Genomic DNA, 16,536 nt, shown 5'->3' on the forward strand with positions numbered 1-16,536 from the left:
TTGGTAATAACACCCCATTTTAGGGCTACTCCCACCGAGCGCAAACCCATCCCAGTTTGATTGCAGACAGGCGCCGCACAAATTTTTCAGACGGTCATTTTTCAGTCACGTGACGTAACGGAAGGCGGTGACTTCAGCCACAGCACAGCGTCGACATGACTGATTGTTGTGATAAAAACCGAACATGAAAGAATGTTATTTAAGCGATTCCGTGAGAGCATAGTTCAGAAAACGTCTGCGCCTGATAACACAACAAATACATGTTTTTATGTTGTTACATTTGTGACGAGCGATTAAAACACTAGTGTGGTTAAGTTCGGCTGTGCGAATCAAGTGTGCCTCAATTCAAATAAAACACTATACAATTTTGGTAAATACCGCCATTTTTCAATTATTTTGCAATAACAAACAATTGCAATTTGCCTTAATTTTAATTAGAGTTGTTTTGGTAAACTAGGCGGATAATCGATCCGAAATTAGGCACGTATTTGATCAATATGTCGCATTTAACAATTTGGCAAAATTGCGTAAATTTCTATAGACTGAACCATTATTTTCATCCAAATTCGTCACAGTCATGATTGTTTGTTGTTATTCACTTGTGGTCAATGTATTTTCGTCGCGTTTTACTTAGATAGGGCTTCAAATGTCACTACCTATAAATAGTGTCCTGTCTGGGTGGTAATTAAATTTTTTTTTTCAGACTATGATAAGGGACCTGCTGAAATGAATCTTACAGAGAAGTTTATAGTTTTTTTCTTTTCTCTGCAATGTGTCAGTGCAATTAAAGATAATTCCAAAGATTTTATATTTTGTGCAAAAGCCGCGGGGACTATTACACATATTAAAGAAGATGGGGGCCCCGAAGAGATATCCACGGAGTCTCCAGATGAAAAGTGCGTGAAAAATTATTGTTATACGCTGTGGAAGGAGGATCCGAATGATGGAACCAAGACTATCATGGGGCAAGGTAAAATAAACATAATTTTGTTCAAAACATACTGAAGAATATAAAAAAATATCAAAAAGATGTTTTATTTTTTCTGCTTAGTAATCTTCTTTCTGCATTTTTCTTTTTTTAACTACAGTTTTTTTTTGCATAAAACTCTTTTCAATTCAACATCAAACGTCTTTTCTTATTAAACCTTGTGACACAGCTATCGCCTCACTGACAACACCGTAGTGTTTTTTGAGATGAAATAGGTTACAAACCTTTGATTTCTATCTAAAAGAAGAATCTGTGAAACAAATAGACCCTCTTAAAGGTCCACTATTTCATACAGAATGAATGAAAAGTGACATGGCAGTTGAAATGGCACAACATATCAAATAAGTCAATTAGCATTTTCAGTAAATTTGGTGGAATTGTTAAAATTATTAGTTAATTGTCAGCGTCAACATATTCCGTATAGAATTTTTAAATTTGTCAGTTGATTAAAATCTTTTTATGTTAATAGACAAAAGTGCTTTTTTCTATTTCGGTGTTAGAATAAGTCTATTCCAGCACCCAAATGACGTCATTTGCGTGCTGGAATAAGTCGTTCGCGGTAATTTAATTTTAGTGATGGACTTTGTTCACAATTCATTTTCAAATATGAAAATAAGAATAATTTTTTATTTTTTACAGCCGCATAAAATTATTCTACATAAATGTTGCCAACCGTCGCAAAATTTTCTAGAAAAAAACTAAAATTTTCGTTTTTTAATTTATAAAATGATATAAAGCGGCGAAATAGAAAAAATAGTATAAAGCACTTGTTGCAGAAGGTTCTTCAGGCACTCATTTGTTCCTCAACTCGCCGCTACGCCTCTCGTTTCATAATTTGAAATTTGTGCTTGAGAAGATACCTTCTGCAACTTGTACTTTAATGTACTATTTTCTGTACTCCTAGTTGTTAAAAGATTAGTTTACCTGAACTAAACTAAGCTTTACACTGCTTATTACAGGGTGACTTTTAAATTACTATTTTTTTATTTATGAACACGTACAGTGACGGACAGTGAATTTTGTCCACCCATTTTTCATGACAGACTAAAACTGTAAATTAGTCTAGGTTTTTCTAACCACAAAATGCTCGATATTCCCTACTTTTTTTTTACTTGTGCTTTGTCTTATATTGCTTAAGGTATAGTACAGTTGGGGACACGGAACCCTGGGCAGTCATTTCTTATCATTTCAAAAAATTTCAATGTAAATGCACCTTTACCGTCATTATGATTGATATTTAAAAAACTGTCAAATTAACATTGACATACATTAATTTTTGCAAAATGCATGCTGTATCAGTTTTTAATAAATCTCGAGCAATAGCTTTTATTCAAAGCGGGATGTCGCAGCGGCAAGTCTCAGTGACTTTGGGGATTCCAAAAAGCATGGTGAATTTAATCGTGCAGAGATGGAGACAAACATTAAAAGCTTGGTTATGAGTACTTAAGGTATAGTTTAGAAATTTTGACGACTGAATGACACATTTGTCCAGTTTTCCGTGTCCCCCACTGTACCAATCCATTTTCAGATTAGAAATCCGGTTCAAAATGAGTAATAATTTAATTAAACTTGACAACACGTATTTAAATGTCAGTTATCATGACAATAAAGTACAGACTGCAGTAAATTTTTGTGAATTCAGGGAAAAAAGACGGATGAAATTCACTATCCATCGCTGTACCAATTTATTGTATTTTACGATGTCATAAAGTTTTGTAAACTCCCTGTGGTTTTGCATTTGATTATCCAACTTAAATAACAGACATTCAACAAGACTTAGTACGAGATTTAAAAATGTATATGATAGTTTTTGTCTGGCTGAAAATAAATTTTTGTGTCACGTTTCGTCTAAGAATTGAAGTAAAACTACGCAAATTAATTTAAATATTTAAGAATGGCTTATCGCTTATCTAAATATGTTAACATACACAGTTCTGTAAATCTGTATGCATATTGGAATAAATTGAGATTGTAAAATATTATAGAATTATTGGGTCAGCACTTGATTAACTTTATCATTCATTTTTCTCATGTAATGGTGGAAATAGTAAACGTCCGGTTTTTAGTTTCGTGAAAATTTATTCAAGATGAATAAAAGCTTAAAACGCATTTTTTTATCATCGGGTTACAAACTTTTGCTTATTTGATCCGAAAGAATAATTTGTAAAGTCCATTGCAAAGTGTTATGAGTAGTTGTGTTATGAAAATAATTTCTTATTTATAAAGTACAGAGTGGTTATAAATGATTTTCATCTAGCCAGCTGTAAATTTTCCATGTAAAATAGAAAATGCCGCTTTACGAAAACAGGGGTACCTACTTGTTTTAACTCAAAATTAAAAAATCGCCGTTTACTAAGCGTTCACTTCGAAAATAGACTTCAATTATAAACTTGTTTTTTTCCAAAATATACATTATTATCAATTATTATTGGAAATTAGTTGAAAGAATAAAAGTTTAATTAACAACAATTTATTATTAATTAATAAGTGACACTAATGACAGAACTAGAAGAACTAGAGCTTTCAAAAAAGTAGAGCGGCACAAATAAAGTTACATGCAAAAAAATTCCAAAGCTGGCTAGATGAAAATCATTTATAACCACTCTGTATTATTTGCAATTTCTTGGGTTATTTTTGAAAACATTATCAAGTACTCAACAAACAAAATTTAAACAAAAAATAAATAAACGTGATCTGTATCACGTTTTTTCAAGATTTTACTGAATAGTGACAGATAGTTTCCTAGGAAATGAATATCATATAAAACATTTTGCAATATATGAAAAAAGAATCCATTTTTAACTGTCGAGATACAAATTTAGCATATTCATAAAAAAAATACTATCATTAGATAAATATTACAATAATTAGAGAAAAAATGTCGTAAAAATATTAGAATTCGAGATTTAGTTATCAGAATATTACTTAACAATCAACATAGAGTTTTATCATTGCACGACTACATCATTCACCAATGGTTTCTGGATCTGTATATATTTTTTTAATGAATTTAAGATTAGATACAGCTTTATTAAGAAAGAGTATTCATTATTTCATCATTCAGCCACTGGAACAAAGTAAATCTTTGAGTGCTATGCCACGTTTTTATCGCTTAATTTAAGTAATGTAAAATGGAATAACCACATGTCATATTAAAAGCCTCTTAAAACCACCATTTAATAAATAATATTTTTTGGATAGGTTGTTGGGACACTTCAGGCAAACCGAACGAATGTGACAGGGCGCAATGCCTTGCTGCCAATCGGCCTCCGAAAGCAATGAATAACACGAAATTTTGCTGTTGTTCCGAAGACATGTGCAATGTTAACTTCACCGATGCTTACGTACCTGTCGAAGATTTCCCTCCATCGACGACCGAAGTGGCGCCAAAGAAGTCGGTCAAGTCGTTTATTTGGATCGTTGTAGTTGTTTCGTTCATATTTGTAACGGTGATCGCATTGGGAGCCTCGTACTATCTCTGGAAGAAGAAGCCGAAGAAGAATGATGTGGAAGGAGGGCATCAGCATACAGTGCCGCCACCGGCGGACTACAGTTTGGATAAATTGAAACTTTTGAATGTTATTGGTAGGTAATCGCAAAGAACAATCCTCATTTCAAATAAAAGACACTCGGAGAGAATTCAACACAGGAAGTTAAAGAAACAATATCCGTAAAAGTTTTGTTTCCCGATTCTTAATAGTTATTTATGTACATACTACATAATAAGGAGATTATGTCCTAAAGGAATGTTTAAAGCCCGACGTTATGAAGGCTTTTAATTTCTTAAGGGCCCTGATCGACAATTATGCCCGTGGTACATACAACGTTTTATTATACATGTTTTCGATTGCGTTTTGCTTCGCCGAAATATGAATTTAATATTTTCGTCGAATTTGGTGTAAAAATCGAGATCGCTTATTTTATCGTTGTTATGAGTTCCATATGAAGCCCAAGAGCCTATAAAAGCTAAATTATGCCCGCTTTGGGTGCTTATGCTAGATACGAGTTTATAACACCAAAATATAATAAACTTATTTGTTACAGTCATACCAAAAAATATTATGTTTTAATAATATTTCAAGGCAAATTTTGATTCGGTATTTTTCAGAGATATTAGAAGCATCTGGGGATGTGAATGCATATTTTTCTTTGTGAAATGTCAAAAGGAAGCCTTAAAAAACTTTTGTATTTTTTAAAATCAGAAAGCACAATTTTTTGTTTTAACATAGTGTTTCGTCAACTGATTGTTAAAAAATTCAGTGTAGTATATTTATTCTAATAGTATTTTATGTATCAAGTACGCAAAATGTTGTTTTATGGGACGAATAGTAATTAATAACGAGGCGACGTAGGAGCCGAGTCTTTAATGAGATGAGTCCCCTAAAACATTTTGCGTACGTGGTGCATACATAATTTTTTGGTATCAGCTCTGCAAAATATCTTCTGAAAATGTGAATTATTTGAATTCTGAATCGTAAAATGTGGAAACTGTGTGAAAGGGTAGTAGGTGGTGTCATGACGTTATTATGGCAACCAGTTGTTTATCGAAAAAACGGTTGTGTTGAAAATGTGTGAAGTTTCGGCGTTCATTTCCGAAAAAGCAAAAATAATTGTTTCGGATTTGCTTCCGGCGAAGTCTAAAGCCCAGTATGAAAAAGATTATGCTTCGTTTCGTGATTGGAAGCAGGCAAATGGCGTGACTCTCGTGAATGAAGATGTGATGTTGGCCTATCTGGACGAAAAGGTATGCACTACGGAGTTTGCATCCTGCAGTGAAGAAAGTGGCAGCTTTGATCATGGGACAAAAAGMATCAGGTGCATCAATTTCATCTGTGGCGAATTCTGTTGACGTGGTTGCATCAACATSGACGTCAGTRGAATCTTCAAACAAATCCATCACTTCAAATCTGAAAAACCTAACTGAAAAAGGTCTTTCTTTTTCTGAAAATAGTTTTAAAAATGCCAAAAACTGTAATTTTCATTTCCATTTCTCAATATAAATTTATTATTAATTTTGCAATAAAATCCATGTTTCTAATGTGTTGCTAAGTTACCTTTCAGTCCGCTAAAATGGACAAAAAGTACTAGGCCGCTAAAATAGCATTTTGCGGACTCAAATGAGTTCGCTAAAATATCATTTTGCGGAGCGTGTACCAAAAAAATAATTTTACTGATGTCTAAACTGCATTTCTTTTGGTACGTTTTTTAATTAGTGCTAATATAATACAAATTTTCAAGTAAATAGTAGTCTCTTTTGTTGCTTTTTAGTATTAAGAAAACGCAATATTTAAATTATCAGAATAACAAATAATATTGTTGTTGTATCAATTAAATTAAAAATTCATTATGAGTGTGATTTAATTTTAGAAGTAAAGTAAATATTTATTTATAACAGTTAACCTGACAAATTCCTATTTAATTGAGTTTATCATAAATTTAGTCGCAATTTCTCCCTGTTTGGCACACTGATAAAAGTTTTGATCAACTGTTGATATAATTAGTACATATTTTTAAGGTTTATGAAAAACGGTTTGAAGTGACGCATTCGTTTTTGAAATAAAATTATCAATCTTCATGAAGGCGAATATGTCATGGCGCAAATAATCATTAATGCGCTACGTGTTACATACAGGACTTTTTCTTCTATCATACATTATAAAAATTGTTTTTTTTTTATAGGTCAAGGCAGATACGGCTGCGTATGGCGCGGCATGATCGACGATCAGGAAGTGGCCGTCAAAGTGTTCGCAGCTCATCACCGCAATTACTTCCTCAACGAACACGAAATTTACAAACTCTCAGGTGAAAATTCAGCCTTATTGAAATGCTACGGAGGCGGTGAATATGTCACCGCTCCCGGTGGTTTAACGGATTATCGCTTGCTGCTCAGTCTCGAACAGGAATGTCTACAGGAGTATCTCAAAAATCACACTCTCGACCTGATGACTTTGAGTAAAATGAGTCTAGGGGTGGCGAGAGGCCTAGCACATTTACATTCGGATCTAGGGAAGCCGTGTATCGCACATAGGGATATCAACAGTAGGAATATTCTAGTTAGGCCGGATTTGACGTGCTGCATTTGCGATTTAGGATTGGCGGTTATACCTAGACTTGCGGAGAACAAGTCCATCAGTGAAGCTGGTGAGTTTTAAAAGAACACCAGTTTGATTAATGTTGTACACCCGGGGAAAAAACTATTCACCAGTCTAATTTTGTACTCGGACTGCGCTTTGTCGCAATAGCGTTTCAGACTAACTAGTTGGGGAGCAATTAATATGTCGAAAAACCCTTGTTTAGGAAGTTGGTCCGGACCCGAAAAATGTCTGTGAAAATTACTTCAATGAGCATAAATTATAACGTATACATTAAATTGTGATTATAATAAACAAGTTTGATCAAATTACAAATACATGAATTTATTTAAGAAATGTATTTTGCAAGTATATAGTATGTTCCCGGATTAAGTTTACAAGAGGAAAAAAAAATTTACCTTTGATTTTACGCCAAAACTACAAAGGAAAAACATTTTTAGCTTGACTTGACCCATATACTAATAATTTTGCAATAATTCTGCAACAATTTGAATTTAAATAAATTTTAAATCGGAGGCATTTGTGCAGAAAGCAGGAAAATTATCGTCTGTAACAAAAAAAGTGTGACGTGACAGAAAAATTTACAATTATTATGGTTTAATTAAAGGTAAGTGAACATAAAATTAATAATTCGATTAAAGGTTGTATTGTTTGTAGACTATAGTGTTAGTTACTACTATAGTATTAGTTATTACAAGCTCAAAATCAAGAGAAAAATTAAATTTTCTTTCCACTGAGTGAAAATGAACTTTTAAAATTACAGACTTACTGGTTTCAGGTGAAGCAAAAAATGTTTTTCTTTTGCAGTGTTAGCGTAAAATAAAAAAATCCGGGGACATACTGTATAATATTAGTTATTATTATTATTATGGCATTGAATTTACCACTTTGGGTTTTTTGCTTTGTTTAGAAGTATTAAAAATAAATATAAAAAACGGAAGAAACTAGCTATTTGTTAATAAAATTAAAAGTAAATCACAAAAATTTTGTTACATGGGCATGCATTTTTTTCTCTAAAATTTGCTTAGTGTCATTTTGCAAATTATTATAATCACCATTTAATAATCTATACTCATTGAAGAAATGTTCAGAAAAAAACGTGTCCCTGAGTCCGGACCAACTTCCTAAATAAGGGTCTTTCAACATATTACCTGCTTCCCAACTAGTTAATCTGAAACACTATTGCAACAAAGCGCAGTGTGAGCAGAAAGTTAGACTGGTGAATAGTTTTTTTCCCCGGGTGTACTTGCTACTTAAGTGAATAACTATTTAGCCGTTTGTAACAACCAGATAAACACTTTCTTACAAAGCACTCTACTCTGACAAAAACCAGACATGTCAAAGCAACTCTTGTTCTTTCTCATCCAAACGAAATTCATTCATTAAAGTATCTGTTTTTATTTACTTTGTACTCCTTCGAAGTCTTAGTTTCAATAGCCTTACTCGAATGTTTAAATCAAGTGCTTTTGATAATAGACCACACAAATTTTCTCAACTTTGCAGGAACTTTGCGATACATGGCCCCGGAAGTTCTCGAAGGAGCGGTCAATTTGCGAGATTGCGAAAGTGCTCTCAAACAAATCGACGTCTACGCCCTCGGCCTTGTCCTGTGGGAATTGGGAATACGATGCAGTGATATGCAGAATTCCGAACCACCGTCGTATACGCCACCATTTTTCAAGGAAGCAGGAGAAAATCCGACTTTGGAACAGATGCAAACTTTGGTCAGTCGACACAAAGCGAGGCCTTTGTGGCCGCCGTCGTGGAAGGATACGGCAGCGGCGAGGCTCTTATGTGAAACTGCTGAGGATTGTTGGGATCAGGTATTTAATGCGGACACAAAATTGTAAATTATTAAACAAAATTTTCAGGATGCTGAAGCCCGTCTAACATCCCTCTGCGTCGTCGAACGTCTCCTCGAACTTCCCTCCCTTAAAGGTCGCGTTCTCCATTCCATGCATCCTCCCGCAAGTCCCACTCCATTAATAAACAACAACCACCTCCATGACCACCAAATCGACATTTCGGTCGGTACAGTAGAAACCCTATTGTCGCCAAGCGAAGAACATTGCAAAAACTCCAATCAATTAGTGGCCTGCGTCACTCCACTCCAACCCTACCAAGGGCGAAACCCTTGTCTTGAGAGAAACCTCCTTTCCGGCTCGAGTGACTCCCTCCTGATTGATAAATCGTCTAAACATTGCACAAGTTCCGAATTTCAGAATTTAATCACCAACGATTTTCTCAATTACCAAATTAATTACCGAGCCACTCCTATTCCTTATCTCCAGAACGCGGTTCACGGCAGTCCTAAACAGTCAAATACTTCGAGTGAGGGCTCCAAGTCTAGATTCAAATGGAACGGCTTTATGAAACTTTTCCCAAATAAAAAATACAATTCAAGTGATAATTCAAGTAAAGCCACTCAAGTGAAACTTAACGCGAAATTAGTCAACGGCCAAAACGGCGTTACGACTTCTCTCCTCTCCGACAGCGAAACCAAAAGGCCTTCAACGTTGCCCTTGAACGTAGTCAAATCTCAGGAAAACTCCTGTGGAGTGACTCAAATTCTAAAACGGAAGAATAGTTTATCGCGACAGAGGTCTCTGGAGCAGTTCAATGAAGTCTTTTCATCAATTAGCGACCTTTCTAGACTCAAAGATCCGTCACAGAGGATTAAAACTCCAGGTGATGTGCCGCCATCTGTCAGGAGAACCCGGGGTAAAGCGGCGAAAGAATCGGCGAGGTTTTCGCTGTATGACGATAGGATGATGAGTCGAGGACAATGGGGCAGTGCCCCAGATCTAGAGCCCCCAGTGCCGCCGAAATTGCCCCAATTGAACGATTTGCAAGATAGAGATAGTGTGAGCAGTTTTTGAGGTATGAGGAAGGTGGACTAGAGTGAAATGTATTTATGTGGAGTGGTTGAGATTTTGTATTTTTTTTATTGTCGTTTGGAGGTTGTGTGAGTAGTTATTGCCATTTGGGTAAAGTACAAGCCAATTAGATTATTTCAAGAAAAGAAAAAAATAATTTTGTCAGTGTCATTAGTGTTTTTCTTTTAAATTTAATGATATTTTTTTCAAATTGGTGTAAAACGACAAAAGAGCAGTAAAGCACAAAGATTGGCTTGTACAATGTCTATTAAATCAGAATGCAGCTTATTTTGAATGTTTCTGGCCTTTTTTGTATGTACGCCTTGTTCAAGAAATATCTTCTAAACGCAGTTCATGAAACTGAATACTTTGGAAAAAGTATTAATTACAAAATTAAAAAGCCTAAGTAACATAATAGAAGTTTTGACACGTTCACAGTTCATTTTTTTTCAAATGAGATAATTTTTTATTTCATTTTATTGTATAAGGTAAACAATAACGTTTAGGTAACGATAGAAGAATCAGTTTATTTAATAATTTCCCTTTATAACTAACAAATTAATTTTAAAGTTTGTATACGGATCGTAACCCAAAAATCTGGACTTTATAGTCTTAAAACGGCCAGTCTCCACTTTCTCATCGATTTTCGATGCTCCCCCAACACTAAAATTCCTGTGTTCATTTGAATCGTTATAAAAAAGCCAATCTTCTGTTGGAATTATTCACACATTTAAAATTATAGTCATGCTTTTAAAACTTGTGCAATTAATATTTCAGAACCATGAAAATGGAGATTGGCCTTTTTAAGACTCAGGTCCAGAAATATTAGTGAATAGTTTTTTTCGAAACTAAACTAGTCAATTTCAAAATTATCTTACGTACTAAAGAAAAAAGAGTTGTGATACTTAAATTTGATATTGACAACTGAAATCAAAGATGTGTTAAGTTGAACAAAAGAAACAAAATGAAAAGATGAAGGCCTTTAAAGAACGATTAGATATTGTTTAGTCTTGTTGATGTCGTATTGCTATTCTAATTTCTTATGTGCATTGTAATAAAACAAGAGACTAAAGTACAATACTGTATTGAGCTATTTAGTTGTTTTATGACTGATTTTATAAAACGAAGCGCTCATTAAATGATACACCAACACAGAGCACGACAAAGTCCTAAAATTTTTATTTACATTTCCAACAATATTATTCGCCTATTTGTAAATGTATAGCTCAAAGTATTATTTTTGTAGTTACAAGAGAGGTTGAATGAAGTTATATGTTAATCAAATATTTTCTAAGTAAGAAAAATTATGTAAACATTTTCTTTTTAAGTCATAAAAGTGTAGCCATAGGTTAATATATTCATTGTGAATGCAATTAAAAAATTGATGAAACATACTCCAAAAATTTTTCTGTGATTACTAGAATTCTGATTCTAGAAAACGTTATTTTATTTTGGCTGTGTAATTACGTGAAATGCGCATTCCTTTTGTTTTGTGAAACAATTAAGTAAGAGGTTTTAAACGTCTTATTTAATTTTTTCAACTATGAAATCACAGCAAAATTTTCAAAATTAGCAAGTAACGAGCGACATTTTTTAATGTACATAATATTGTCAAAATGTGCATAAGTTATGGAAATTTAAGATCAATATACAGCAAAAAACTAATTTTTTACTTTCATTTAAATCCCAATAAAATTCTCGTATTTTTTAACATCGCTTTGACTCACGGTGCATTTAACGGAATCGCTAGCAATAAAGAAATCGTTCATTTGGACATTCCTCGCCTTAACAGAATTTGAAGGTAAGTCTTGCAACTCGGAACAAACCACTTTGGAAAAATCCTGCTCTCCCATGATTGGTTCGTAAAATCCATCATCGCTGCATTTCCAAATTTTGGTATCTTCCAATTCGTTCAGAGGGATATTTAGGGCGGTTTGGATCAAATCGTTCAAGTCCGAACCGGAATAACCTTCAGTTTTCTCCAATAGTTCTGTCCAGTCAACATAACTGCCTTCAAAACGAATGTTTCTTGTAAAAAACTGGAAAAACTCCAATCGTTCGAATTGACTGGGAAGAGGCACGTAAATACGTTTCTGAAACCTCCGCAAAATGGCACAATCTAAATCCCAAGGACAGTTTGTAGCACAGACTATGAACATGTTTTTGCAATCTTCAATATTCGACATTTGGCACATGAGTTCAGTCTTTATTCTAAAAATTTAGTAGAATTTTCGGCTTGTAAATGTTACAACGAACCTTCTTGTATGTTCTTGTTCACTTCCGCTGCGTTTCCTACAAAACGCATCAATTTCGTCAATAAAAAGGATACTAAAATCGCTACTTTTTTTCAAATGTTGGAACAAAGCCTTAATCGTTCTAAAACCCACTAAAATCAACATTAACTCTTAAATAATTTCTACATACTTTTCCGTCTGCCCCACATAGTGAGATAAAACATCCCCAGCAGAAATAGAGTAAAAAGTGGCGGCGGCTTCAGATGCTAGAGCGTGCGCTAGTCGCGTTTTCCCAGTCCCTGGGGGGCCATACAGTAAAATACTATTACAAATTCTACGATTATAAAATAATTGCGGCTGAGTTTTGGGGAGAATAACAAGCGATTTTAAGGTTTTTTTAATGTCATATAGTCCAATTATTTCACTGAGGCCATTTACTTTGGGATTTTCAATACTGTTTTTAATTATGGTTGTAATTTTATCGACTTTGTCTTCCTGAAGCGGTTTCTCATTGATTGTTCGATTAATATCCAACCGGATTTCCGCCTGAATTAGTTTTTCACTGATTTCAAGTAGAAAAGTGAGCTGGTGCTTTTGTTGAAATAATGCCACCTGAAATATCAAATTTGAGTAAAAAATCTGATCGTAGTGTTTACTTACTAAAAAATTTGCGTTATTTGTTTCTAAAGTTATAATAATATCGATTTTTTGACAACAATTTACTAATTCTTGATGAACCAATGGATAATGTTTAGTTTCCGCACTTGTAAAGTAAGATACCAATTGTTCAACACTGAAAACACAATTCAATTAGTATCATCTTCAAGTAAATGTGAAGTGTTACATTTCAATTACTGACAAGTAACAATTAATTATATCATTAGTTTCCAGCTCCATTTTTGAAGATTTAAAAGAGTTTTCAATAATAGAAACGCCAATCTAGCGCAATTAAACTCCCTACTTTTTAGAAACCTGTATTGCCGGCCATGTCATTCTGTCATTTCAAATCGGACATGTCTGCTGTGTTTTTGACGTGTGGGTTGAAGATTTCGTATTAAACATTATTTAGGTCACACCCAATTAAATTAAGTGAACGAAATTAGTGTAAAGGTAATTCTATTACGAGGCGCTTCTCACAAAAAGTGTCATCTTACAAACATTCAGCGGTAAGTGTAAAACCAACCTTGGACGTTTATCATGTTTTTCAAAAAATCTCACTTTTTCCTAATTGATAACTTTTTCCGACTGTAAAAATTCAAGTTGGAGTGTAATTGAGTTTTGCTTCCAGTGGGCGCTTATTAGAATTTCGCATTTTGCATGCACTTTGGTATGTAGGGCACTATTTACATAGATTGTTGCTTTTCGTTCTTTATTTGCTTTATCAAGGCTTTTTTTTTTAATTGATAAAATGAATGTGACAATTTTTGGGCTGCGAGATACAGCTGGGATGATTGCTGACGTGCCGGTTAATAAATAACGCAACGGTGAATTGTTATGCATTATTATTCTAACTTGAGTACTGAGACCCGAACGTTAATGATAATGAACCTATCATATTTTTGTTACAACAATAAAATTGCATTCCTTGTTGGTAACGTGACAGTGAAATTGTTCTATGATTTTTTTTTTTAGTAAAATTTCAATTAAATGAAGTAAAAAGGTTGAATGTTATTGAACAAGGAAATACCATTAAACTACCACTTTGTTTACTGTTATTATTGTTTGTAAAGTCGTAAGTGTTAAGAGTTTATCGTGCCTACAAGAATCACCGGCATTTTTTTTATTTTCTTAGCTGAGGTACCTACATATTTGTGGTATTGTACTAATTTTTCCCAGTTTATTGATATAGAATCAGTGAAAACGAGATAATAATAAATTATTTAAATGTTGTAAAGCGAAATGGCATAAAGTTATGTTATCCAAAAGCCAACATTTTTCACATTTTAATGAAATGTGAGCACTTGGCATTTAAAAAATAAAAAAAATGATTTACAACCTGGTACATTTGTATGAATGCTTGTAACATAAGACAATGAATAATTTATTAATTGGTGGGTTTAAAAATCAAACACCACGCATTTTTTACATAATTATTGACAAATAAGGGATGTTTGTAAAAAAAACCGGATGATTGACCGATTTGTATTTATTTTAAATATCTTTAAATAATGTATTAAAATTTCCGCCTTGCAGTTGTAATTTCATCGCGTTTTTATCAGTTAATTGGATCGAATAACTATAAATCATAATTAATTAATCGACCGTAGCATTTCTCTTGATGAAAGGCTTCGATGTGGATGATTTTTAAGCACTGGAATCACAAGCAGTACGAATAGGAAGTCAAAAAAAAGTAAGTTGTGATCAGTGACCGCAAAAGCATGAATGAACATTTCCGCGGGAATTGGTTCTTCTTTGTCGGTATACTTAATAATCGATAAAATCTCAAATTCTTTAGTTTATGTCGGGCGACAAAAAAATATTATTTACGATTGATCAAGAAACATTTGTACTTTTCATCTGACAATTTTTAAATTCTTCGATAAAAATGAAGAAAAGTATTTCCGGCTTGCCTTTCCCAAAGTTCTCATGTGTTATATTCACAGTATTGTGGCACTACTTGCAATTTTTTAATATTCATAGTTCTAATTGTTAGATAAAACCTTGAATTGTAGGTTAATTAAGGGAATTTAAATGAAACTCATTTTTCCTGTTTGTTACTATAATTTCTGTAAATATATTTCTGAAAAAATTATCAATTGCCCGAAAAAGAATGAAAATGAAATTTATTCAGAAAAATTTGAGTTACGAATTTAATTTGGGAAGATTGTTTCACGGAAAACAAGTATCTGCTGTTAAACATAATTACAGCAATAAATAATGAAGACTGCTATTTCTCTTTGGAGTAGTCTGGACTTACATTGCATAAAGCAAAATCAAAAATATTAAATAGTGTCGAAATTAAGTAATTATTCAAAATATGTATTAAAATAGTGTGGGGTGTGTTAATTGGGTAAGTAGGCACTTATTTTCAGTCGTAACATAACAAGTTTTATTATTATCATTGATGACATAGTTTGGAGCTAGAGGTGAGCTGTAAATAAATGCATTTGGGAGGCGGATTTATAAATGCTGCTCGAGTTTCATGATCATGAATTTTTGCTACAAAAGCGAATTTTTGTTTAACGATAACGATGTTTTTTCATAAGTTTTCTTGATTTTTTTTATCGAAGAAACTTTTCTGTGCTCTTACAGTAGGAGACACTTTTCATACCGCCTTTACATCAGCATCTCAATTTAGCCCTTCTGGAAGTTTTCTTTTATATTTCACATCATTCATCCGTCTCGTAATTGACCAAACCCATTTGCGACCTTTAACTAAGGTGTTATTAATGGCAACAAGGTCTCATCCCCTCATTGAATTTATCGGGTTTTGCGTTGGCTTCCCGGCTGTTGGGTACACTATGAAACCGTGAAATCCACTGGTCTGTGCTTCTATTACCTAGTTCGACTTTAAATTCAACACAGACAACTTACATCTAAAATTTATTATGGCAGGAGTTTCAGGAAATTTATCGGAGTAAGTTTTATTTCCTTGTTTTTTTTTTACGGTACTTGTGTGTTATGTAGTTGTATCGAAAGTCGATAAAACAAGTGTAGGCCACCTTCAGATTTCTCAATTCGGTCAAATGCACGATAGTGGATTGTTATTATGTAGTATATGTATTTTAGTTCTCTCCTATCTGGTTTATTGTTTTCAGTCGACGTTTTATTGTTTCGAGAGATGAAAATAACACGAAAGGCAGGTACAGGTGACTGAAATAAAAAATAAAATTTGTTTCAACATGTACAGTTGTTTAGGTATATCTACTTTTCCAATGATTCTGAGCCTGTTTTAAAAAACAATTCAAGTTTAAAATATGGTATTGAATATAAAATAATTGCAAATAGGCCAAATTGTAGCAATGATAGATAAATTTGAAATTTTTCTAAAAAAATTTTTCATCTGTTAGGGAGTTTTCGTGGAAATATCTTCTATATTTGGAACCGTTCTGGTTAAAAATTGTATAGATTTTAAAATATTGGAAAACAATAGCAACTAACATGCAAAACCCCGCGCAAACATATAAATATGTATTTTTTTTTTTAGTAAAGAAAGAGACTTTTGATTCGTTTATTGAAACCTTTCTGTATTTTAGTTTTATTTTTTTTTATTATCAATCTTTTTTGAACGATTTGTGATAACATAGACAACTACTTACTTAGTTTTTGTCTTTAATAAGTTACAAAAGAAATAATTTGAAGTTCAATTCAAATAATTTTTTGATTTTCTAAGAGAAGCAACTTTC

General features: G+C 33.2%; 2 protein-coding genes across 3 annotated transcripts; one reads left to right on the top strand and one right to left on the bottom strand.

Annotated features, from left to right (window-relative positions):
* The first annotated feature begins 98 nt into the window (after positions 1 to 98).
* LOC123011793 (bone morphogenetic protein receptor type-2) lies at positions 99 to 11,621 on the top strand. Of its 2 annotated transcripts, XM_044409427.1 has the most exons (7): positions 99 to 370; positions 704 to 970; positions 4,190 to 4,573; positions 6,668 to 7,129; positions 8,584 to 8,903; positions 8,952 to 9,682; positions 9,734 to 11,621. In XM_044409427.1, exons 2-7 carry the CDS (start codon positions 727 to 729, stop codon positions 9,957 to 9,959), a joined length of 2,367 nt encoding a protein of 788 aa, XP_044265362.1. In that variant the 5' UTR covers positions 99 to 370; positions 704 to 726; the 3' UTR covers positions 9,960 to 11,621. The 2 variants fall into 2 exon arrangements, with proteins under 2 accessions (XP_044265362.1, XP_044265361.1); XM_044409426.1 differs by having other exon boundaries at positions 101 to 370; positions 8,952 to 11,621.
* On the bottom strand, positions 10,465 to 13,113 carry LOC123011796 (suppressor protein of bem1/bed5 double mutants-like). The gene is made up of 5 exons (XM_044409432.1): positions 13,035 to 13,113; positions 12,851 to 12,983; positions 12,381 to 12,802; positions 12,213 to 12,332; positions 10,465 to 12,167 (listed from the first exon to the last, which is right to left on the bottom strand). The coding sequence occupies exons 1-5, from the start codon at positions 13,085 to 13,087 to the stop codon at positions 11,636 to 11,638; spliced, it is 1,260 nt and encodes a 419-aa protein (XP_044265367.1). The 5' UTR covers positions 13,088 to 13,113; the 3' UTR covers positions 10,465 to 11,635.
* Between the last annotated feature and the right edge of the window lie 3,423 nt (positions 13,114 to 16,536).

The sequence above is a fragment of the Tribolium madens genome, unplaced genomic scaffold (assembly GCF_015345945.1).
Source record: "Tribolium madens isolate multiple individuals breed KSU strain unplaced genomic scaffold, Tmad_KSU_1.1 Scaffold_91;HRSCAF=231;Tcas5.2_LG7, whole genome shotgun sequence".
NCBI classification, from domain to species: Eukaryota; Metazoa; Arthropoda; class Insecta; order Coleoptera; family Tenebrionidae; genus Tribolium; species Tribolium madens.